General features: G+C 54.6%; 1 protein-coding gene across 1 annotated transcript in view; it reads right to left on the bottom strand.

Moving 5' to 3' along the window:
* Prr5 (proline rich 5) overlaps positions 1-22,629 on the bottom strand; it is a 38,481-nt gene extending 15,852 nt beyond the window's left edge. The window contains 2 exon segments of the mRNA XM_032918921.1: positions 4,477-4,596; positions 22,586-22,629. Of these exon segments, the coding sequence (XP_032774812.1) occupies positions 4,477-4,586 (110 nt within the window). The 5' untranslated portion in view covers positions 4,587-4,596; positions 22,586-22,629.
* Positions 22,630-23,463: the final 834 nt, after the last annotated feature.

The raw sequence follows: 23,463 nt of genomic DNA, 5'->3' as shown, positions 1-23,463 counted from the left end.
GAAGAGGGTCAGGGGACTCCATGTGATTTGTCATCCTGAAACAAAGAAGTGAAACCCTGCCTTTCTCAGCCACAACCTCCCGGCCAGTGTGGCAAGCCCAGTCAGGACATCTGCAGATGGTCCCCCAGGAAACCACAGGATGTGGAGGGACTTCCGGGTGAGGCCAGGGGAGGGCATCCTCAGGTGTAAAGCCCCACCCCTCTCTGGCCTCTAGCATCTTCCAGAAAACAAGGCTCTCTGTGCAAGCAGGCTGGGTTCTGGCCCTAGAGCGTGTATGACCTCATTGGGTGGGCACAGGGAGAAGCAGAAGCCAGGCCCAACAGCAGCTCAGTCTGAGACAGGCTACCACCAGGGGAGGGGCCGCCTAGCCCCGAGAGGAAGGGCAGGTCTCTGAAGGCCAGTCTTGGTTCCACTGAGGATGAACAATCTCACCAAGAGCCTGAGATTCCTGTAGGGAGGTGTGGGAACACCATCTTTCCCAGACTCCCAGCCTGCTCCGGAGTCCCCTAGAGGCATAACTTGTTTTTTTATTTGCCGGGTGGGGGGCGGGGGGGGCAGCTACAGGTTAGGAGGCCATACCTGCACCTCAGACCTGGCCCTTAGTGCCTAGGGAGGCAGGTTGGTCCTTGAGACCAAGTAGGGAAGAAGAGGAGCCAGAGGTGGATCTCTCACAACTGCTAAAACCATTTAGTCTAACAAAAGCCAAATCTGTTCTGACATTGGCCACTCAGCGAAACTAGGCTGAAGCACAGCGGAACACGGCTGCCTCTTGGGTGGCTCTGGGTTCTACGTTCTACCTTGTCTGATTTCTGGAAGCACCTGAGTCCCTCTGCTCAAGGTTCTTCCTTGTCTTTAAGGACAGCAAGACAGGACTCTAGGCAACAGCTCCTTCTCTGACTTGTCCCACCCTTCACAGATTCTGTGACCACACCAAGCCACCTAGACAGCCTGGGCCCCCACCTCAGTTCAGCAACTGTAATATAACCACATCTGCAAAGTCTCCTAGCCACAAGAGAGCCCACATCCACAGGCTGAGAACTAGGGCAGGGACACTTTGGAGGGGGTCACTGTTCTGCTAACCCTAAAGAGCTGAATGCACACAATGCCCACCTCCTGGGGGCCTTTCAGGGATGGGCACAGGACACCTGGGCCACACCCAATCCATGGATCACCCACTCTCTGTGGTCTCTTCAGCACTGTAAACACCAACATGGTGTTTACAATTATAGAAAAAAAAACGCTAAGACTTAGAAAGGCCAAAGGGTCATATCTTTTATTCGGTGGGACCAGAACTGAAATGAGGCAGTGGCCTATAGTCCCTCCTGGCCCAACCCTTTAGGATACACAGGTCAGACCCTGCTCCTTTTGATTCTCCCTAACTCTGGAGGCTTTCTAAAGTCAAACAAACAAACAACAAACAAACAAAAAAAAAAACAAAACTAAAACCAAAACCAAACCAAACCAAACCAAAATACCTGTCGGCTTCTTGGCGTGAGGGAGGATGGAGAGAGGCCCACTCCAGACTAGGCCCCAGGGCAGATCGAGAAGACAAGGTAAGTGAGGGACGGGAACCCCAGGACCCTAGCCTGGAAGCTCAGGCCTGGGTGGGATTTAGGGCGTAGGTAGTTCCTGCATCTCTCTGAACCCCAATTTTCTCATGTGTATAACACGTGCTAAAACCCAGGTTCCTGAGGGCCCTGCTGCTTCTTGTTCCCACTTGAGTTCAGGCCATCAGCCCTGGAAATCAGCTCTAATCACCAATGCTTGCTTCTCTGTCCCCAGCTGGGACAGGAACTCAGAAGCATCCCTGGACACTGGGCTCCCTGGCAGGCCTGGTTCAGATCCCAGACCCTACTGTCAGGGGGCATCCTGGTCACCTCCTTCCTCTCATGTCCTCATTCTTTTTATGGACACGGAGAAGGATGGTTCACCTGGGAGGAAGAGGAGGGCAGGGGCAGGGGTCACGCTTTACTTTGCAGGGGTTCTTTCCCCTGTTCCCGCCCAGGGTCTCTACCTGCTGGGGGACAGAGATGAGGCACTGGATGAGTAAAGGCTCAAAGGCTAGGATTCCCCCATGTGTTCCCCTGGCACCTTAGATCTGTTGTGGGTACTGGCTAGCTTCTGGGAGTTTTTCTGGAGCCTCTAGGGGTGAGAGGCTGGGGGACAGCAAGGCATCTCCCTGGCAGGAGAGAGCCCTTAAGCCAGGTGGGGAGGCCTGCTATACCCTTGAGCTCTGGGACAGCAGCCAGACTCCACATGGTTGTAGGGGACAGGCGGGCAGCGCCATGCCTCTTTCAGAGAGCTTCCCGTGTTCCTGTACACCTAGCAGGCATGGAGGGCAGGGGCGGGCCAAGTGGCCAGCAGTCCAGTGTTCTCCATTCTACTTCCTCCACGTGCTAAGCCACCACAATCACCTTTCCCTCTCATAGCCCCTCATTTACTTTCCGACTTGTCCTTGGGTCTCTGGCTCTGAGCAGGCTGTTCGCTCCTAAATTAAGACCTCAGCCTGGTCAAGCCGACATGGAGAAAATGAATGAATGAATGAACGAATGAATGAATGAGTGTGTGGACTATCTTAGGACATAGCAATAACTGTGCACCGAATTTGACGGTTGTTTGTACCCAGTGTCACTGCAGTGGGTTGGACAGTCTCTAGTAAAAAGCTAAAGCTTCTGACTAGGAAATATGACTCCAGCGCTGTAATGGTCGTGAGATGAAGAATGAGGACCACAGCTTAGAGGATTAGCCAGAATAAAGGCGGAACACAGCTCTCCTGACCCTGCTTAGGGTTGATGTCCTGGAGCCCTTGCAGACACAGGAAAGGGGGCAGAAAGAGGCAGGAGCTGGGGCTGGGAGGGGACTCTGGGCCACCATCTCTAGTCCCTTCCCTTATCTATGTCTGTGCACCTGCCTTGGAGGGTATCAGGCCTCAAGGCATGCAGTGCTGTACAGTATGGGTCCTGGCTGCTTTGGGTGACCCTGAATCTCCCAGCTGGGATCGGGGGCTAGGAGGGTGAGGACCCTGAACAGGCTGGCACAGGATTGGAGCACAGAACACAGCCAGAGCCTGCTTCCCCTGGCAGGGAGAACCTCCCACCCAAAGGCTGGAGAGAGGGGAGCGAACATCAAGCCTCAGTAGTCTGATAAGCCACCAAAGGGGAAAACTGTGGAGAACTTGGATGATCTCTCCTTGCAAGCCGCACCCCCACCCCCAGCTCTGGCAAAGAGTAAATCTCCTCACAACCATGACAGGTGGGACGTGGAGCCGTCTAAGCCCTCTGAGTCAGAGGCCCCCAGATGGGGTGAAAGGGTCTCCACGAAACTGCTTCTAATAACTTCCTAGGCACTACTCCTCTAGGCGTTCTCTGAATGTGCCCAGACTCGAGTTCTGAGTCAACAGGGTACCTACTGTGTGCCAGAAATCATGCTCACAGCCTTAACAAATCTTCACATTGAATCCAACAGTCACTCACCCATATTATTGATAAAGAAACTGAGGACCAGAGATGGTAAGCAAACTGCTTTAAGGCCACACAGCAGAGGAGTGGAGTTGAAATCTGAGCCAAAAGTCAGCATGGCTCCACTAAACCCTGGCCAGAGACAAGGAAGGGGATGAAGACAGTGGTGAGCAGTTCTGGGGCAAAAGGAGTCTTCCTTCTCTCACAGTTCTGCTCCCAGCCCAATGAGGAGACCTGTGTAGGCCCAGGAGAGAGGGAAACTGAGGCAGGTAGTCTCAGCTCTCAAGCAGGCTGCGGCTTATTAGAGGGTCTCAGCTGGCACCCAGGTGTTCCCGGGTTGCTCTCAGAGTAGATGAACAGAAAGCATGTGTCCAAGAGACAGCCGTGTCCCTAGTGGCAGACCACAGAGGGTGAAGCACCTGGCAGGATTTTACTGCCAGGTGGAGGGGTGGAGTGGAGAGCCAGCATCCACAGACCTCCCTCGACAGCCTGCCTCATTCCCTCGATCCTTATTTTACTTTGGGTGGAAATACTTTCTTTTTTTGAAGGGTCAAGAGGAGACTTATGGGGAACTGGGCTAAAAGAACTATCTGTGACTCTCTCTGGTTGAGAGCACAGCTGGGGGAGGGGCTTCCCACGCCCGTCTGGTCCTGGATGGGCCTCCGGAAGGGTCCGGTAAGGAATGTCTGGCAGCTGGCGCACCCCCGCGGACAGCTGGGAGGCCCGGGGTCCAACTCGGGAAAGCCACCGCCCACCCCGCGTCGAGGGCCCGACACGCATACAGGAAGTGCAGCGGCGCCCTGCCGAGGGCCCACGAGGTTCAAGTGCGCCCCTGCGAAGTGGGGGCTCAGAGGCCTCCTGCTCCCGGCCGCCCGTCCCCGGGGAGCGATCGTGGGCTCGTGCTGCCGACACGTTGCACTCACTTCCCTCCCCGCGCGCGGCCCGGCGGCGGGGCGAGCTGCGCGCAAAGTGGCGCGGTGCGGTCTCCGGCCACGCCGCTCCGGGCTGCGCGCCTTACCTGTTCCAGGTGGCGTTGGCGCAGGCCCGGCGCTGCTGCGTGCCCCGCTCGTCCGCACCCGCCGCGCCCGGCTCCCTCTTGCCCAGGTCACTGAGGCTGGGCGAACTCATGAACTTCAACCTGCGGAGAGTCCTCATGCTCACCCCGGCCCACGCGCGCCCCGTGTCCCCTACGACGATAGTCGGCTGCTAGCAGCAAGCCCGGCGACCCCGTGGCGTCCCGTCCCGGCTCTGCGCCCCCTCCAGGGGCCGCACGCCCAGCGCCGGGCCCTGTGAACCATTGCTCGCGGCGGCGGAGCGTGGAGCGCTCGGAGCGCAAAAGCAGGCCGGGGGCGGGGTCTCCCATCTGGGCGGGGCATTGGTGGGCGTGGTCTCCGTTGGGAGGGCGGGGCCGGCGTCTTGGAGCCCTCGGCAGCCAAAGGGCCAGCTCAAGGGGGGTGGGGGCGTGGGGGGTTGCTCTCAGCCGTTTCCCTTCTTCCCATCGGAAGCCACCACACAAGAGCCACAGGGCAGTTCAACCCCAACTGTCCACCCGGCACCCAACACTGTGGTCACACACACACCATGCACAGGGACTCATAGGCTCCCATTAATGTCTCCTGAACTCACTCCCTCTCCAGTCACCCATCTCAGGAGAAAAGGTTGTGCCCACAGAGATCCATCCAGACCCCTTCACGTGGACACAGGCTCCTCCCACTGCGGATCAAAGCTTTCAGCCGGGTGCCTCAGCCATCAGCCCCACCCCACCTGAGTCTAGCAAGAACCAGGCTGTCCTAGAGCCTTTCTCTCAGGGGAGGGGCCAAGGACTAGGGTCCTCTCAGGCAGGTTGGTTCCTTGGATGATTGACTGGCCAGAGGGGTTGCTGCACCGAGAGTAGAAGGACCAGAGGGCAATGACACCCCCTGAATCTTAGGCCCCCTTGAATGGCAGAAGTCAGAGTGTCTCCTCAGTCCTTGTGACTTAGGCACCAGGCAAAAATGATCCAGGGACACAGGACAGCCCTGGGACATTGAGACAAATTTGAGTTCTACCTGTTGGGGGGTGTCGTGGGTCACCCAGGACAAAATAATCTCTCCAGGGTTCTGCCACCAGAACATGCAAGCTGGACCAAGCCCACTGAACACAGAGTGCCCCAGCCCCTGACACACAGCCTGCTTCAACCGGGATCTGGGAGTCCCACTGGTTTTGCCTGCCACTTCCAAGCACAGCCCCAGGTGACCTGCAGAAGAATAGAATCATGGTTCGACTACAACATCAGCATTTCCTGAGCAGCCACTGGGTACTGGACACCCCCGCATGCCTGTCTTAGGAGGCAGTGATTAAACAGGCAACTCCTTGTTCACAAGAACTCTCACAGAGCCAAAGGCCACTCAACCTACTGTGAAATGGCAACCAGGGAAGGGCTGGGCTCCCCCTGCCTCCTTCAGTCAACGCCTCCAGTGAGGACCTGACTTGGGGGTCAACAGCAGATGAGTTCACCAGTCTCCAAGCAAGGGTGCAAGTGACAACGGCAGGCACCAGCTTTCTGAGCCACACCAAGGAACCCAGGTCTGGGAGGATGAGGCCTTCAGGTGGGGATATAGAGACTGCTCACCCAGATAGGTGTACAGGGCTTAACCAACTATGGAACGCTGCCCATACTGGCTAGGAGCTCTGCTCAAGGGAGCAGGAGGAAGCCAGCTTGGACACTTTCCAGCCATACTGACACACACAGGACGCTGTCACAGCTGGACACGGATTTCCTATCTTAATGTAAAAAAAAAAAAAAAAACCTAGATGAAAATCCAGTGATTTACTGACCCACCAGCCTATGCTGGTGTGCAGTAGCGGTCAGCATGGTTGGTGTGTGTGGGAGGGGGGCTGTCACTGCTCCATAGCACTAGCCCCCAGCCCCTGGAGCATCTGTAGCCTTGGGTGAGTCACTTCTCAAAGGCTTCAGTTTCCTGTGTGGAAAGTGAAGGCCACAAATCCTTGGCCTCTCCCTATCCCTCCAGGATACACAGTCCAGGCCCTGGGGTTTTTTCATCCAGTGTCAGGCATGTCCAGTCCCTGCCTGTGAACTCTATGGGCGTCAGGATAGGTATGAATGCTGGCGACACAAAATCGCAACCCTAACCCTCAGGCTGGAGAGATGGCTTTGTACTGCTCTCGCAGAGGATACAAGTTTGGTCCTCAGCGCTAGCATCCGGCTTGTCACAAACTACCTGTAACTCCAGCTCTGGGAGTCCAGCACACTCTTCTGGCCTTTTTGGGCACTGCACGCAAGGACACAAGCCCACACTCAGATACACACACTCACACACGTAATCAAAAATTTAAATAATAATAATAAAAAAAAGAGGTCGGATACAGGTGCTAGACCTTCCTCTCAAGTCTACCCTCCCTGCCCCCATTCTCAGTCCCTACCACCCTACCCTGGACTGCAGACCCTTTCTGACCACTCTCTCCGAGTAACACCCGTTACCCTCACAAACAGTAGCTGGAGCTGGCCCAGGGCATACACACTGCCCTCCTGAGTTCCCACTGTGGCAAAGAGCAAGCCCAATCCTCGAGATGCCTTCAAAAACCCCCATTCCCCGCTCTCCAGAACACCCTGCCATGGAGATCAAAGTTGAAGAGTCATCTCCCTCATCTCTGATTTGCCCCTACCCTTGTTTAGACTTAATATGGCGTTTCTTGACATTTTCTATCAGAGCCAGGAGCCGAAACTTGTTCATACCTACATTCCCTAGGCTTAGCACATAGTAGCTAGTATGTAGCAAGCATAGGAATGGCTAGACACGTCTATCTCATGTTTTAAGGTCATACTGGTGAAAACTAAGATGCATAGGCATGAGGCCGCCATTTCTCTGCCACTGGTGTCACTCCAGCAAAAACCCTGGGCCCCTCAGAGAGGCCTGACCTTATATCCACCACAGTTGGGCAGGACAAGGGGCAGAACTGACCCCTGGCTACCTGACTGGCAGGAGTGGCCTCTGAGCAGCCAGAGGAAAGGAGAAGGCTGGTAGGTGAGGGGAGAGCACAGTGGGCAGGAGTGGGAAGGAAGAAGTGAGCTGCAGGGGGCTCGAAGCAGGACACATAATATGCAGAATGGGATGTGTGACTGCGGGACTTAAAGCCAAGTGCAGGGGTGCTTATTGTAATCTTAGTTGTTGGAAGGTTGAGACAGGAGGATTGCCTTGAGTTTGCAGACAGCCTGGACCCTATAGTGAATTATAGACTCTTCGGAGACAGTGCCTTGAAGAAAGGAAAAGAAAAAAAAAAAAGACCTCTCCAGAGAGTAAAGAAAGGAGCTGTCCCCACCCCAGCACAGATGAACACTGGTTACACCCACAGCCCAATGCAGAAGTGCAACGGAGACGCGGGGGTGCAGTGCCGACGGGTGTTGGGGCTGGTGGTAGGCAGCGCGGGTGCTGCTGGGTGCGAGTGTTGGGGTAGGCAGCAAAGGACGGAGCTCTCTGGGCTCAGAGGAAACCAGGCTGTCACAACCCCTCAGCAAAGACAACTGAGGAGTTGGGGGTTTAAGTCAAACTCCTATAAGTGTTCCTGTGCATGAAGTGTCAGAAACTCCCCCAAACCAAAACACAACAGCCATTGCTTGGCAGAATTCCTAGACATCTCTTGGTACAGTTATGAGCCCTGTAAGCAAGTGCAGGGGGCTTCACGTGCCCCACTGGGTCCTCTGGGCACTGATGGGGACCTCTGGGTTTGGAGCCTAGATCAAGGATTGAACAGTTGTTTTCGGAGTGGCCTTGAAGAGAATCACCTGTGTCTAAGATTATTGGCTAAGGACATGGGAGTCAAGTGGCCTCATTCGTGCATCCCCCGAGTTGCCAGTGTCCCTACCTCAGAACCACAGTCTCCTCCCACAGGAACCAGGTTTCATCCAACCTCCACCTGACCAGTTAGGGACGTGAGACAGGATGCTGGCCACCAAGGGAGACTCAAAGAGCAGCAGGCCCATCCTTCTTGGAGTTTGCCCTAAGTGAGCAGCCAGGATGGAGGTCCTGGCTACCAGGTCAGCTGACTCAAAGGGACTTAGTGAACACATCTGGAGGATGGGTAGCATCTCAGGATTTGAGGGTCAAGAAGATAGAAACGGAAGCTCTTGCAGGGGCATGCACTCCCCCAAAGTCCTCTCTGACTCATGGGGTATGAAAGTACTGAGGGCCCAGATGGTTCATTTTCAAGTCATGGTACTCTCAACCCTGACCCCTGATTTCTAGTCTAGGACACGATCACAGTGTAGTTTCACCCTCTCTTTTCCCATGTCAATCAAAGGGGACAGAGAACTTATTTGAAGGACCCGATTGAAGAAGGGATCCTTGCCTCGGGTGGGAAGAACAAGAGACAGGGCAGAAAGGCAGGACTTAAACACACTCCTCCATCTGGGGCTCCTAAGGCTGTGGGGCTCCCAAGGCTGTGGTGCTCCCAAGGCTGTGGTGCTCCCTGGAGGTGAGGAGGTCTCATGTCACAACAGAGAAACAGGGGTTCAGGGAGGCTGGGGCATGTGCTCAAAATCAGGATGGGTAAGTGGCAGGGCTGAAGCTGGAGCCAGGCCTGGTGAGCAGGAGAGAAGCAGTTCCAGCTCAGTGACTGTCACCTACCACTCACAATGCGCCCTCCCTAGGCTCTCCTCCCAAGGGCCATCCACCCCAGAAGCGGCCATTTTGCTCCCCGTTGGCAAGGTCTGGCAAGCTGATGTGTAGGTTCCTTACCCTGGGGTCCCAGAAACTCAGGAAAGGGCCAGTAGGTAGCTAAGGCATGTACCTGGCTCTGTCTCTCTGGCCCGTGCTCCTGGGCCATGCTTCATCCCTTCCTTGGTATGCAGAGGAGGTGAAACAGGACAATCACAAGGTCATGGGGGGGTCACACCAGGAGCTTGGCAACTGCTCCTATTTTAGCAAAGTGGGAGGGACATTGAGGCCAGGCTGCAGAAGCCAGGTGAGCCTATCACCCTAGGGCAAGACTAGACTAGGACCTTGGAGGGCTCTTCTCCCTGCACTCCAAAGCCAGCTGATCAATCAGCACTCAGGGTAAGACATGTGTCCATCAGTGTAAGAAGCAGCACATGACGCCATCTGCCTCCGCACTTCGAGTCACCTTCTCTTGGGTCTTCCTGACCCCATCTGGCTAGTCCCGGTCCCCATGTTAAATGCTTCTCCCCTCCTATGCTCCTGGCTGCTGTGGGATTCCGACCAGCAGAGATTCCTTGTCTCCAACACCCTCACCTCATCCATGTGACCCTCAAAAGACTCTCCCTCCAAAAATCTCCCATCTGTGAAGGCCTTGGATATCAGTTTCCAAAGGTTCTTGGGGACAGTTTTAGAACTCTGGTGCTGAGCTGTCACTCGGTGCCTGGGGACAGTGAGGTTCCCTTTGGAGCTGAATCTTGGAGTGACAGAGTTGGTACTTTGATTCCCTCAAGGAAATCCGGCCCTGCCAAAGGCATTGCGACCTCAGCTCCTGTTTCATGTGGGTGCCAATGGCGCTTGTCCCCACCCTGTGGATAAAGGCCCCCACACCAGCAGCAGTGACCTACATGTTGCCAGCTAGCCTGCCTGCTCTGTACTCTCCTCAGGGCACTTCCAGCCAGTAGTTTTTCCTTAGAAGCATTCCTGGAAAGAATGAATGACTTAGGAATCAGCTCCTGCTGGTGCGACCCAAGAGGAGCCCGGACAGAGTACACAGGCGTGGTAGGAGACCTGAATGAAGAGTTCATTTTCTCTCCTGGTTTCTGAACCTTGCACCTAGCCCTGCTAGGTGGGAAGAGCTATTCCCTGTCAGGGATCCAGATCCAATGTGGGCGATAGGAACGGGAAGAACCAACCCTTGGCCTGTATCCTTCACTTCCTGTTTGAAGCCCAAAGAGCCAGCCAGGGCCTCCCAGAGGAGGGTGCTGCTTTTGTGGGTGGTGTTCCCCCAAGCTTCCCTAAGATCAGGTAGTAAGACTGGCCTTCTGCACCCAATTATCTGAGGAAAGCCCTTCTAGTAAAATATCTCTGAGCTGGGAGAAGGGTCATGTCACCTGGTGGAGAGGAGTGGGGACAAACCCCAGCAGTCACAAACTTGGCTCCTTCAAAATCTCCATGAAGGAGAGACTCCCTGGAGGGTGACATCCCCAGTGGATCCAGGCACCAAGGTCAGGAAAAGCAGCAACATTTATCAGGTACCTGCTATACCCAGCCTAGGCCACTGAGGCCCAGCTGAGGTTCCAAATCCTAAGGTCACAACAGAGTCACAGGCTGGTGGGAGGCAGGGCCAGGACTGGCTCTGGAGTCCTTGTTTCCTGTTTGGTCTCCTGCTTCTCTAATATCAGGTAGCAGGACTGGAACCCGTCTGAGGGAAGCTGGGCCTACCACTGCGGCCTGAGCAATGTGGGCGGGGCTCAGGGGTTCTGGCTGGTCAATGTGGGTAGGACTCCAGGAGCCCTAGCTGAGCAATGTGGGTGGGGCTCCAGGGGCCCTGGCTGGGCAATGTGGGAAGGGCTCCAGGGGTCGTGGTTCTCTATTGATCCCCAAACCCCAGGGCTTTAATAGGGACCAGCAACTTCAGTGGGCTCAATTCCTCCCCGCCATCAGCTTTGACCAGGGGGTCTCCAAATGGGTCCCTGCTCTGCCTGCCTAATTCTCAGATCAGGCCCCATGCCTTCTGAGAAAACTCTATATTCCAAAGCCTCGAATTCAGGACCCCAGGCAGGCAGGGCCCAGCTTCCATTCTTTGAGTCCTGCTTCCTCCCTTGAGCTTTCCAGGCCCTGGTCTCCATCCTTCTGGGCCCTCAGAATTCGACCTGCTTCCCACCTAACATTTTCCAATCTCTGTCCTGCAAAACAGTTTAATCACATGCATAATTACGCGGTCCTAGTCAAGGTGCAGCCTGGCGATCTCTCTTCGGCTCCACCTCCCGATGGCTATGTTTTTGGTTTGGTTTGGTTTTGAGCGTAACCATTATTGATGTCAGGGAATTGTCCTTGGTGGAAAGCACACCGCACAGGCTCTCTCTGGTCCAACAAGGCCATCAAAGGCAGACTGAAAGCACAGCGTGCCTCGGTTCATTTTGTCTGTGTCCTTCTCTTTGGGTCACCTGCTTACTTCTGTGGGTAGACATGTCAGTCACTCAAGGGTTGTCTGTCTAAAAGCCGTACCTGTTCCCTTAGCATCTTGCTTCCAGACTAAAGGCACAAAGAACAACCAAGGCAGATGCTGTCAACTTTCACAATGTCCTGTTCCAGACCTGAGAAAGCCCCAAAGGTCTCCAATCACTGTCCTAAGCCTGCAGTCACCTTGGATCCCAACAACCCTGAGAGACAAAACTCTTTATGAAACGCCCCGAGCAATGGCGAACTGCAGAGATTCAAGGGACAGGACACTCCGCCCCCCACAAGGATAGTCTCTTCTAGAGTGGCCAGGCTACATGCTGGACTGGGAGTGTCTTATGGGATTGTTTCGTGGGAATCAGATCAGTCCCCATATCAGGAATAACTTGGGACCACCCTGAAGAACAGAACCTAGATAGGGATCACCCAGGCTACACCTTGGCCAGGACTGCTTAATTAGGTGTGTTTAAATCGTTTTGCAGGGGAGATAGAGAGGTGGCTCAGTAGTTAAGAACTCTCAATGCTCTTGCAGAAGATAGTTCAGTCCCCAGCATCCACATGGAGAGTGGGAGACAACTCATAACTGCCTATAACTCTAGGGGATCTGACCCACTCTACCGGCCTTTGTAAGAATCTGCAAACATATTCATGCTCTTGCACACATGAATAAATATAACAAGAATCCTTTAAAAATGGAACATGGTCTCACAGTGTAGCCCAGGCTAGGCTGGAACTCACTATGTAGCCCAGGCTAGGAGGCTTCAAACTTAGTGTGTTGTGTCTCTTGCCTCAGGTGGTATCCTTTCATGGGCCACAGGGCCTGACATTTTTAACCCTGTGATTCCACGCCCAGGGTGGATAAGCTGAGCCAAGGGCCCTTTTCCAGTTCCTTCTACTCTTGTCTAGGCTGTACTTTTCGTTCTCCGCAGACCAGCCGGGCCTCCTTGGAGAGTCCTGGGATTCTGAGGAGAGAAGGACCCAGCCTGGGGTCAGTGTGTGTGAGCCTTGTCCATAGCTCATCATAGCCCTTCCTAACTTAAACATTTTTATTACCTTGATTTACTTGGTGTGTGTGTGTGTGTACACCCATGCACCTTGGCACACATAAAGAAGTCAGAGGCCAGCTTGTGGGAGTCCGTTCTCTCTACCATGTGGGTTCCAGGAATCGAACCCAGGCCACCACCTTTACCCACAGAACCACTTTCTTGGCCCTATCCTCCTGGCATTTATGGAATGGAGTATCGTGGTTTTTGAGAACCGCAAAGGAATGCATTGCAGTTTTGTTTTTTTTTTTTTGACACCATCATTGCAGCTAGCCTGCCCACCTCTGTCACCTCTGTTTCCATCTTGCCCAAAGGTCAGCCTCCCTTCTGGCAGAAGCCCTCTAACTCCTTGACCTAATTCTGCCCTCCTCATTCCTCCTCCCCCTTGGCTTTGTTAGGATCTTGGGCTGGCTGCCCTGGGGCTGGGGCTCCTGGATGCTGAAATGGTTTATAAACAGCCAGGGTCCACTTTGCTCCCTGCAGGGCTGGGCTTCCTCATGCCCTGCCCCATCTCCCCTGGTCTCTACTGTCACATGACTCTTCTTTGTCCTCTTGGTCACTGATCACATGGCCTTCTCTCCCCTCCACTGCCCTCCCTCCACGGGATGTGCTTTGCTCCTTGTCCCCAGTCATCTTGGCCAGTACCACTTTTCCTGCTCTTCTGAGAAAATATTTCAGGAAACGTTTCTATGCTCAGCCTTACAGTCCTCCCTCTGAGGGTGGAGACCCCCTAGTACTTGAGGGTGGAGCCCCTAAAGTATCCACTCCGAGGGTAAAGTCCCCACGGTGCTCACTCAAAGGGTGGAGCCCACATGGTTTTCACTCTGACGGCAGAGTCCTATAGAGTTCACTCTGAGGGTAAAGCCCCACGGAGCTCACTCTCGGGGTGATGTTTCTAGGATGCTCACTCTGAAGTTGGTGCCCCTATGGTGTTCAGTGCTGCACACGCCTTATTTCCCCCACTTGGAGTACATCTTGATGAAGGACACTCACTGGGGCACACCTGCCACTACTGCCCAGATGCTGTGGGAACCCAGTAGTGCCGCTCCCCCATGAGAGGAACCAGGCACCAGTGCTACTCAGTGGGTCTCCTGTGCTGCACATGCTGACCTCCAAAGGTCAAGGGCCTGGTAATTCCGAGGCCCAGAGCTGCCAAGTGAGCAAAAGCAAAGCCCCGCCTGGGCCAGATGGGGCTGCTCAGTAGCTGCAGCAAAGTGGTCTACATCTCGCTGCCTCGAAGCCTCTGTCCTAACCCACTTATCAGAGTGTAAGTGTTTGCCGTCTGGGGAAGTGGGGGACTGGGAGGGCAGGGCAGGCGATTACACACCTTGCACTAGGCTGCCACCTTCTGGCTAATCGCCTGCTATAGCCATTTTGTTTGACTGCACAGCTCCGTGATCTCCCAAGCAGCCCAGTGTTCCTGGAGTTTGCCCCACAAGCTCTATTGCTGAAGCAGGCTGGCTAAATCAGGCAGGCCCTCACCTTCCGAGAGCCGAGCAAAGACTGCTAGAACATCCCATACCTACTGCCTGTGTGTTCTGCAAAGTGCAAGGCTCCTGGGAGTCTGATGGAGGGGAGCTGGCTCTCAGCTGTGCAACTCTCAAGGACTAGACACCTAGAAGTGACAGGCACAAGTCCCTTATGTGAATGCTGGGAGGAGTGCCCAGTTCTGCAGATGTTGCTCTAGGAATCCACCAGCAGGGACACCTTGGCAAGCCATTAGGCTCCATCAGACTATCATCGAACCTCCCTTATCAGATTGCCTGGTGGTTAGCTTCCTCCTTCAGACTGCCCAGCTTCTCCTGTCAGGTTGTGTCTGGTGAAACTAGCCTAACAGACTGGCTTGCCGGCCTCTGCCATCAGACTGTGGTCAGCCCGAGTCTCATCAGGCTGTGACCCTGAATGACCTTGTGGCCACAGAATTCGAGGTTTGTCACTGGACTTTCAATACATACAAAGTCACTGAAGGAACCCTAGAATGCTTCTCAAAAGCAGAAGAAAAAAGAGGAAGGAACCTCTAGAGAAAGCTTTATCCCTACTAGGGCATTCCTGTGTCATCCTTTTCCATGCCTGGCTGTGCATATGTGTCAGTCACTATTAGCAGTGTGACAGCCCCAGCCTTCCTGTTCCCTGCCTGCTCCTTAGAATCGACAATACTGGGCCTGCCCCCTGGACTTGAGACAAGGTGTTTCCTGCTCTGGGCCCCACCTGTCTCCCAGGCCCAGATGCCTTTACCCCCACCCCCACCCCCATCTCATCTTCCACCACCTTTGAAAGCCAGGCAAACAGAGGTTATTTGCTGAGACCTGCACAGACAGACAGATGGGGGTTCATTCTGCCCCAAGGTGCCTTCACTGGACATCTGTCATCCACACTCCCTGTCTTCACCTAACAGACACTCTAGGGCACCACTGACGAACTTCTAGACACAGGAGCTTGAGCAGTGTCCTGAGCAGACATGGAACTGCTGTAGCAAACACTTTTCAGGGCCAGGAGCAGGATTCCATGGCTGATATGGGACACATGACTGGGAGTGTGTGTGAGTGTGCATGTGTGTGTGTGTGCGTGTGTGTGTGTGTGTGTGTGTGTGTGTGTGTGTCCATGCACAGACAGCCAGGAAGGCTCGGCAGAGCAGGACAATCTCCCACAGGAGCTTGAAGACACAGCGCCCTTCTGGAGGAGGAGCAGCAAGAAGCTGCGGTAGCAGGGGGAGAGGCCTACGAGGGGCAGCTGAGCAGGCAGGAATGGGGTTAGCAGACACCAAAGGCAGCCAGAGGCACGATGGCCTGGCCAGAACTGGGGTGTGACCCTGGTTTGGCAGCCCACAGGGTCCCCACTAATGGCTAGGGTGGACAGCTCCCTGTCCCATCCCCAGATGTTGTGGCAGCAGCTCCAGGGACCACAGATTTTCCCCAGGGAACTTGACAACCTCAGAGACACTTCCATCTGGCCTAGCGAGTTCTGTCCTCAAGCCTCTGGTCTACCGCCTGGCAAGCCTCCTTCAGGCTGTGCCAGGGCCTTTTTGGAAAAATGGAGCCTTTCCAAATGCCCAGTGAGGCCCATCCGGCCTCAGGGGTATGAGGACATGAAGGAGATGAAGGAGGTATGAGCATCAGAGAGGTGGAGCAACCTACCCAAGGTCACACAGCACAGCGTGCACACACATGACTCAAACTAGATTGCCAGCCAGGGCAGGCAAACTGTTTTATGAATGGATGAGCAAAAGACTCAGCAGCCTGGGCGCTCTCACACCCCGAGCAGCAGAAGGAAGGTACCATCTGCCGCTGTTTTTGTTGTTGCTGATTCAAACGTAAAGTCCCAGTACTGTCACGCACGTTAGGCTGGACCTAGGAATTGGTCCTTATCTGAATCAGACTTCTCAGAGACAGACTCGGGGTCAGACAAATGGCAAATCTCCTCTAACTGCCAGCTCCTGAGAGATCTGACCCATCCTACTTCCATACAGACTCAGCATCCCCATGCCAAAGAGGCCAAAAACCTACCTTGCTCGAGAGCCAGAGGCTGCAGGGTGGGCGAGGGAAGGGGTACCCGTGGTCTGTCTGCCTGTGACCTTGGCTGAGGCCTGCACAGTCCAGAGAGGTCTGATGTTGGCTCAGCGTTCACTGTGCTGGGTGCCCTGGTCCTGAGGCTACCCAATGGCTTACATATTATGAGGAATCCACGTGGCCACAGGACAGCAAGCAGGCGGGCTGGGCAGAGGGCTCACGGGCTGTGACTCAGCGGAACTCGGCGAGGCTGCAGCCAGCTTTGGTGGGAGCTGCCCGTGGCAGCCTGTGCAGGGAAGCCCAGCTGCCTGGTTCCTGATAAATATTTTATCATGCTTACGGAGTAGGTCCCAGGCGGTTGCCCGTAGCCTTGGATCCTAAAGTACACCCCTTCCTGTCTAGGCCTGAAGTGGGGAGAATAGCCGGTGTCAGGAGGTGTAACTGGACAGCTCCTTTCACTTCTGACCCAAGATGACTTCAGGACATCTTGGTGCAGCTCAGCACTCAACCCCACACCATCTATACCCCACTCCACTCTGCGGATGTTAGGTTTGGCCACGCCCCTCACATGAAGTCTCCTTCACTCTACCTAGAATGCCAGGCAGACTCAGCCCTGCCATCCTGCTGGCTCAGTGCTGGCCACCTCCTTCAGGAAGCCTTCCTGGATGTCCCTTCCTGTCATGTAATCCTGGGAAAGCCTATTTTGGACCCTGGCTCTACAATGGAGTTAAGGTTGCCCAGTGATGGGAGACAAGATGAGGTTGAATGAATGCAGTGTGGCCTTGTGCACTGGGAGGCTCACTCTGGCTGGTCAGGTGGGCACAGAATGTAAGACCCAGCCCCTTCTTGCAGGGACAGCCATGCTAGAAAGGCTATAGTCAGTATAACTCGGAGTGACAGCAGTCACCACGAAGGCCTTTACACACCTTCCATGGTGCCCCATCTAAGGCTCACTCCTTCCAAGGCCTCTGAAATACAGTGTTCTGGGTCTCACTTGGCAGAGCCTGAGATGCACAGGACTGTCACATTTCTGCAACATGGGGACCCTCCAAAGGGGTGTGTGATGTACAGGATGTGCTCCATGCAGGGTGTTGCCTGGCTAAGAACTCAGGTAGGGTAGGAGCTGGGAGCTGGGCATTGTCTAAAGACAGAGAGGGAGCTGGGAAGACACCACATGAAAACGCAGGACACACACCCAGGTGTTGCCTGGTGACCTGTGTGGGCTGGGCAATGTAGACACCACCCCACTCCAGGATCTACTGGGGAAGAAAAAAGGCCATGCCAGGCAGTGGTGGCCATGCCTTTAGTCCCCAACACTTGGGAGGCAGGGGCAGGCAGGTAGATGTCTGAGTTGAAGGACAGCCTGGTCTACAGAGAAAGAGAGAGAGAGAGAGAGAGAGAGAGAGAGAGAGAGAGAGAGAGAGAGAGAGAGAGAGAGTGTGTGTGTGTGTGTGTGTGTGTGTGTTTTCCAGGTCAGTCAGGGCTGCACTGAGAAACCTTATCTGGAAAGATCTCAGACAGACAGACAGACAGACAGACAAAGGAGAAAAAGGAAGGAAGGAAGGAAGGAAGGAAGGGAAGAAAAAGAAACCAGAAGATGGGCATATGGTGCTCACCCATAATTCCAGCACATGAGAGGCTGAGGCAGGAGGATTGCTGAGACATGAGGTGAGCTTGGGTTATATAGCGAGTTCCAGGCCAGCCTGGGTCACAGAGTAAGACAAGGTTCTGAAAACAAAACCCAAACTCTCACAATAACAGCATTGATCTGAGGGTCGGCAAAGTGAGGCTGGGGTCTCCCTCCAGGCCTTGTGATGTAGAAATAGCCTCCTGTTACAGGTTACCAGGGACTGGCCCACTGGAGGGTCCTTGAGCACGTCCTATTTACCCTCCTTGTTGGCATCTCTCTCTGTCTCAAGCCTGGCTGAAGAGAGGCAGGATGGATAAAGCTGTGAATGGTGCAGGTGGGAGAGTCTCCCTCTCTACGGGAGCCTCCCAGCCCCGCCCAGCAGCAGGACCATGCCTATGCTCTATCTTCTCCTGGTACATTGAGACTACGTACCGAGGGCCATGGTCACCACTACCCAAGTCCTAGACTGACAATCCTAGGGGTGTGAGCTCCCTCCCAACTGGAATAATCAAACCATGTCTCTCTACCAAGAGGTAGCTGTGGTGGATAGCTTGTTCATCTGAGTCAGACTATTTCACGGCTGCGTGTGACCTTCGATGTAGATACTGACCTCACTGCCCCATGTTCATCTGTACAATGGGTTCACTATAGTGCAACTTCACAGGACAACATGGAGGCAGGTCTGTGTGCCTGTGATTTGCCTTTCTAGAGTGTTCCTAAGGCTAAGACTGGTTATGCTGGCTCTCAGTACTGCAGGCTGCTCCCCTCACACTCTCTGCAGCCACACAGGGTAGAAAGCTTGTTTTACATGGAGAAAACTGAGGCACAGACAGTAAGGACTCCTCAAACTCAAAGAGGGTGTCCAGGATGAAACCAGGTCTAGAACTTGGATCTAGAGCTAAGGGGGTTGTCTCCCAGGCTGGGTGTTTTCTTGTGTCTTTCTCTTGGACTGTCCTCTGGGTACAGGTCCATTCATTTTGCTGGACAAAATGATTTTAAAATTTTATGACGGCCTCCAATCAGTCCAGCAAGCAAACTCTGAGAGCCTTCTAGAAAAAAAATGCATGCAACCGATGCTGCGATCTAGGGAGCCCACATGGTAGCCCCTAAGGGTAAAGCTTCTTGTCCTTATCTTCAAGCACATCAATATGACAAGTGTCGAGAGGCTGGCTACAGAGACCCAGGTCTGGGCCCTGACCCTTTTCCTTGCTGGTCCTGTGCCTCAGTCTACCTATCTGATAACTAGGCAGGACCACAACAACCTCCTAGGCTGCTGGGAGAGTAGACAGAGGCCAGGGAAACTCCCATGGGGCCCAACATAGAGGAGATGACCAAGACACAGGAGTACCTGTTCACTTAGGGTGAGCCAACCTTTGCAGCACGACCTCTGCATGCCTGAGGGACCATCTTCCAATAAGGGGCCTTGCCCTGTCCCCTCCCCACATGTGCCAATACAGAGAGGTCAGCAGGCTCAAGGCAGTAAGACACACCTCCTCTGGAGTGGTTACAGATGGCACAGGATGGCTAAAGGTTCTTTGTTCTCTACTATGTGGGTACCTGTTCCTTCCTCACCTGGATCCTTTCAGTCACCTCAGCGCTGACATCAAGGCCCACAATGACACTACAGCTTGGGCCTGGATGGCTCCCCTAGAGTCTACAGTCCCACCAAGCCCATAGTACTGTAAAATGGTTTCAGTACAACAGGGTCACCCCAATCCCACTCCCAGAGCTGTCCTTCTACCTCACCAGTGGAGAACCCTCCTGGCTGGGGCTACTCTCTAATTCTCAGGGTGACACATAAGGCATGTGGTGGCCATTTTCATCATCTGATAGACAAAGCAGGAGGCAGCTAGAGGCTGGGAAATTTGCCAAGGCTGCTGGGCTAGCAAAGGTGCACAGATTAGTCCCCGGCAGCCGGGCCAGAGCCTCTACTTAGTCCAAAACTGTCTATTCCCACTCTCAGAGAAGAAAGCCACAGCTCACAGGGGTCAGGCAGCTTCCGGAAGCAGGTGGCTCTGGGTTTCCTCTTGTGCCCTCATCTTGTAGGCTTCTCTTCCTGGGCCATCATGAGCTGACGGACTGAAGGCAGTGAATAGCACTGACTACAAATCTCCAGAGTTTAGGGCCCCTGAAGTTCCTAAAACATGACCCCAAGGTTCCCTATCTGTGCTGACTGTGGTGGTGAGCATGGAAAGCCTAGCACTCCAAAGCTGAGCCCAGGAATTCAAGGCCAGCCTGGATAAGGAAATGAAACGTCTCTCCACCCTCCCTTCCCTCTCTTGAGACAAAGTTGGAGTATCTTGCTTGGGCTGGTCTGAGACTCACTACGGAGCTGAAGATGACCTTGAAGTCCCAATCTTTCTGTCTTCCCATGCCCAGTGCTGAGATTACAGGTTTGCACCATCATGCCTAATTTATGTGGTGCTGAGGATCGAACCCAGGACCTTGTGAATGCTAGGCAAGCACTCTGCTAATTGAGCTGACCCCAGCGGAGACACTGACTTTTAGAAAGAAAAGTCCTGCATCCAGAGCCAGTTTTGATACATAAAGAGGAATGTGGTTAAAAGAGAAGAACATTGTTACATTGTCTTTAAGGAGCCACCACCTCATTCTTGGCAAACCTCTGCTTCCTATCTCCTGCCACTCAATGGGGAATGACTGGTCCCTGTGGCCTCCTGGGCTTCACGGCAGGCCCTGCTGTGTAACCCAGGGGACCTCCAACTCTCCTTCCACTTGTGTGTGACTGGCTCTCTCTGTGAGGTCTCAGTCCCATCCCCAGTCCCTCCAGTCATCTGCAGGTTTGGGGAAGGCCTTTGAGAACAGATCACTTTCCTGTCTTTCCATGGGGGTCTCACATGTATTCTGTGAAGACAGGACTGCACTGAATGTGGATATCTAGAGGGAGCCTGGGTCTGACTCCCTGACAGGATGGGGAGTTCTCTAGGCAGCTCTACGGCCACCCCTCCAGGCCCTTCCTTGCTCATAGAAGCTGGCATCACACGGAGTGCCCGCTCTTCCTCCCCAGGCATTTCCGCCCAGGCAGCCCAGGCCTTTCAAGCCATCCATTAGAAACAAAAGCCATTTGCCAAGCAGCGACTGCACAAACACTTTCCCTGCTGGTGAGGAAGTACAACTGTCCCCATCACCCTCCATTAACACAGTTATCCCGAAAACAAATGCCACCCACCCTGGGGCTGCTACCGCCCCGTTTTGTGCACACCAGTAGATCCTCCTGGGGTACCCAGTGTGGGTAGAAACACCAACTCCTAGCTTTTAGCTTTTAGGCTCCAAGGATCAGAGAAGCAGTGATTCCCCAAGGTCCATACACTCACTCAGCAGTGGGCCTTGGAGTTGGCTCCTGCTGACTTGGCTTCATAGCAACCTGTGACCTACAATTCAACAAAGAGCTGTGGACACTAGACTCAGCAGGAGGACTATTCAGGAGGTCATAACCTCTGGCAAGGGGACTTAGGTTCATGGAGAGCGATGGCTGGCTCAGGGACACAGCCTTGGGACACAAGCCTTCTTTAGGGTGAGCCATTGTTAGCCCCGCTTCTCTCGGTGAGGCTCACACCTGAACGTGCACCAGAACAGGGCTGAGGGACTCAGAGGTAAGTGCAGAATCCTAGGGCCCCAGAAGCATCCCAAGACAGCCCAGGAGCCTGCATCTGTGAATCAAACATCCTCAAAGAGGACTGGGGATGCCCAGAGATCTGACAAGAGAGCTGCTAGCCTCTCCTAGGAGAGATTCTCCAGGGTGAGCCCTGGTAGGGGTCACAGGGAGATGAGACCCCTCTGAATGCAGTCCAGGCAATAGGCCCAAGGCATTTGGAATCTGGACACAGAGGCAGGTGCAGCTACTCCCTCAGCCAAGCGTATCCTCAGTCCCTCTGCTTGTCACGTCACAGTCTCCACAGTCCCTCACAGTGTCACTACCACCCATGCCTGACAGGGATATGGAGGCTCAGGGAACAGGATGGAGTTGGCCTTCTGGGGCCTGCAAGGCCAGGGACCCTCCCGCAGCTCTGTGCTTTCTTCTCACCCTGGCTCTGGCAAGGGAGATCTTGGAAAGCACTGGGTTCTGCTGTTCATATGGGAAGGCGTGTAGGAATCATGTGATTTGGTCACTGGTTCAGACCCTGGCCAGACTAATCTGCCAGGTGTCCGGCCCTACCTGTCAATGGCCAGGGAGAGTGATGGATCCCTAAGTGCTCCCACCCTGGGGCCTCTGCCTGTGTGAGATCAGCCTGCTGCTCTCATCCAGCTCCTTGCCAGGAGGTGACTGGAGGCCCAGGCCAGAGGCCAGAGGCCAGAGGGTGTGGGGGCACAGCCTGAGCCAGGAACAGCTTGGGAACAAGGGCCCCCTCTCTGGACCATCTTTGTTTGCTCTATTAAGGGGGGGATGATGGAGAGGGAGGGGCAGACTTCGATAATGAGGAAGCATTGAGGAGGATCATGACGGAGGGAGGGTGATAGGATGGCTAGGCGGCTGGACAGAGGGCTGGACTGACCCCAGCGGGACCCACCCACAAAGATGGGGAGAAACTCAGACACCAAGAGAAGGGGGCGGGGCAGGGGCCTTTGAGGGACAAACCAGGAAGATCCCCGGAGGCTGACGGAGGTGCTGTACTCCTCTAGGGGTCGTTCCTGCTTAGAGGTCGCCCCCACCCCTACCCCACCTCCGGACGCTCGGCAGCACTCACGCGCACACGCACACATGCACTCGCGGCGCCGCCCGGGTTTCGCCTCCTGCGAAAGCGTGTGCAGCCCCCTCTCCCGAGCCCCGGACCCTCCCTGCCGCCCCGCCTCGCCTCGAGAACCGATCGCCGCTCACCTCGGTCCCCGTGCAGCCGCCGCAGCCGCCTCCACCGCGCAAAGCCAGGACAGGCTGGGGGAGGTACTGCGGAGGCCACGCCCACCAGAGACCACGCCCGCGGAGCCCGCGCCCCTGCGAGACCCCGCCCAGCCCGCAGAGGCTCTGTCTCTAGCTAACAGAATTGGGACGCTCAAGGGGTTGCAGACACGCCCATTATCACGGCAGCGCGGCCCCTCCTTGTATACTACTGCGTGCATTGCGCAAGCTGTTCGTCCCATCCTCCCGGCAGGAGGCTCCTGGAGTCACCCATGGGCCAGAACTCCCAGGACACATCCCTTGGTGGTCCTAAGATTCCCACCGAAAGCATCCAGGTGTGAGAAAAAAAAAATCTGACAAACTCAGCCTTGTCCTGAGTCTCTGGGACATTTGCAAATATCCCGGCTAGGTTCTTAAAGCTTGTAGCGACCTGGGCCACGTCAGCATCCCCTTGATTAGAAGAGAAACACTATCCTGTCTCCCCACCCCCCCTCCACCCCTCCGGGGCCCAGCTCAGTTCCTGGTGGGCCATGGCCCTGTGACATTCCCATTTTGCTGCTGAAGAACTGCTTTTGTGGGAATACCCAATGCTCCACACCAATCCATGTCTGACACCCAAAGCTTTAACCTCTTGTCTCAGAAAGTTATGCTTTATTCACCTGACCCCCACTCTCCTTTTCTGATGTGGTGGTAAGAGGTGAAGAGGTCACTCCAGGACCAGGACTTCCTAGACAGGAAGCCCATCCAGTGTCCAGGCTTCCTAGCATAAGACTCAGTGCAGATGGTTGCTGGCTATTGTATATGTATGTGTGCATGCGCATGAACATGTATATGTATAGAGATGATTTGAAAGTTCTAGA

Source organism: Rattus rattus, chromosome 1 (assembly GCF_011064425.1).
Source record: "Rattus rattus isolate New Zealand chromosome 1, Rrattus_CSIRO_v1, whole genome shotgun sequence".
NCBI classification, from domain to species: Eukaryota; Metazoa; Chordata; class Mammalia; order Rodentia; family Muridae; genus Rattus; species Rattus rattus.
This window is presented reverse-complemented; position numbering and strand designations above follow the sequence as displayed.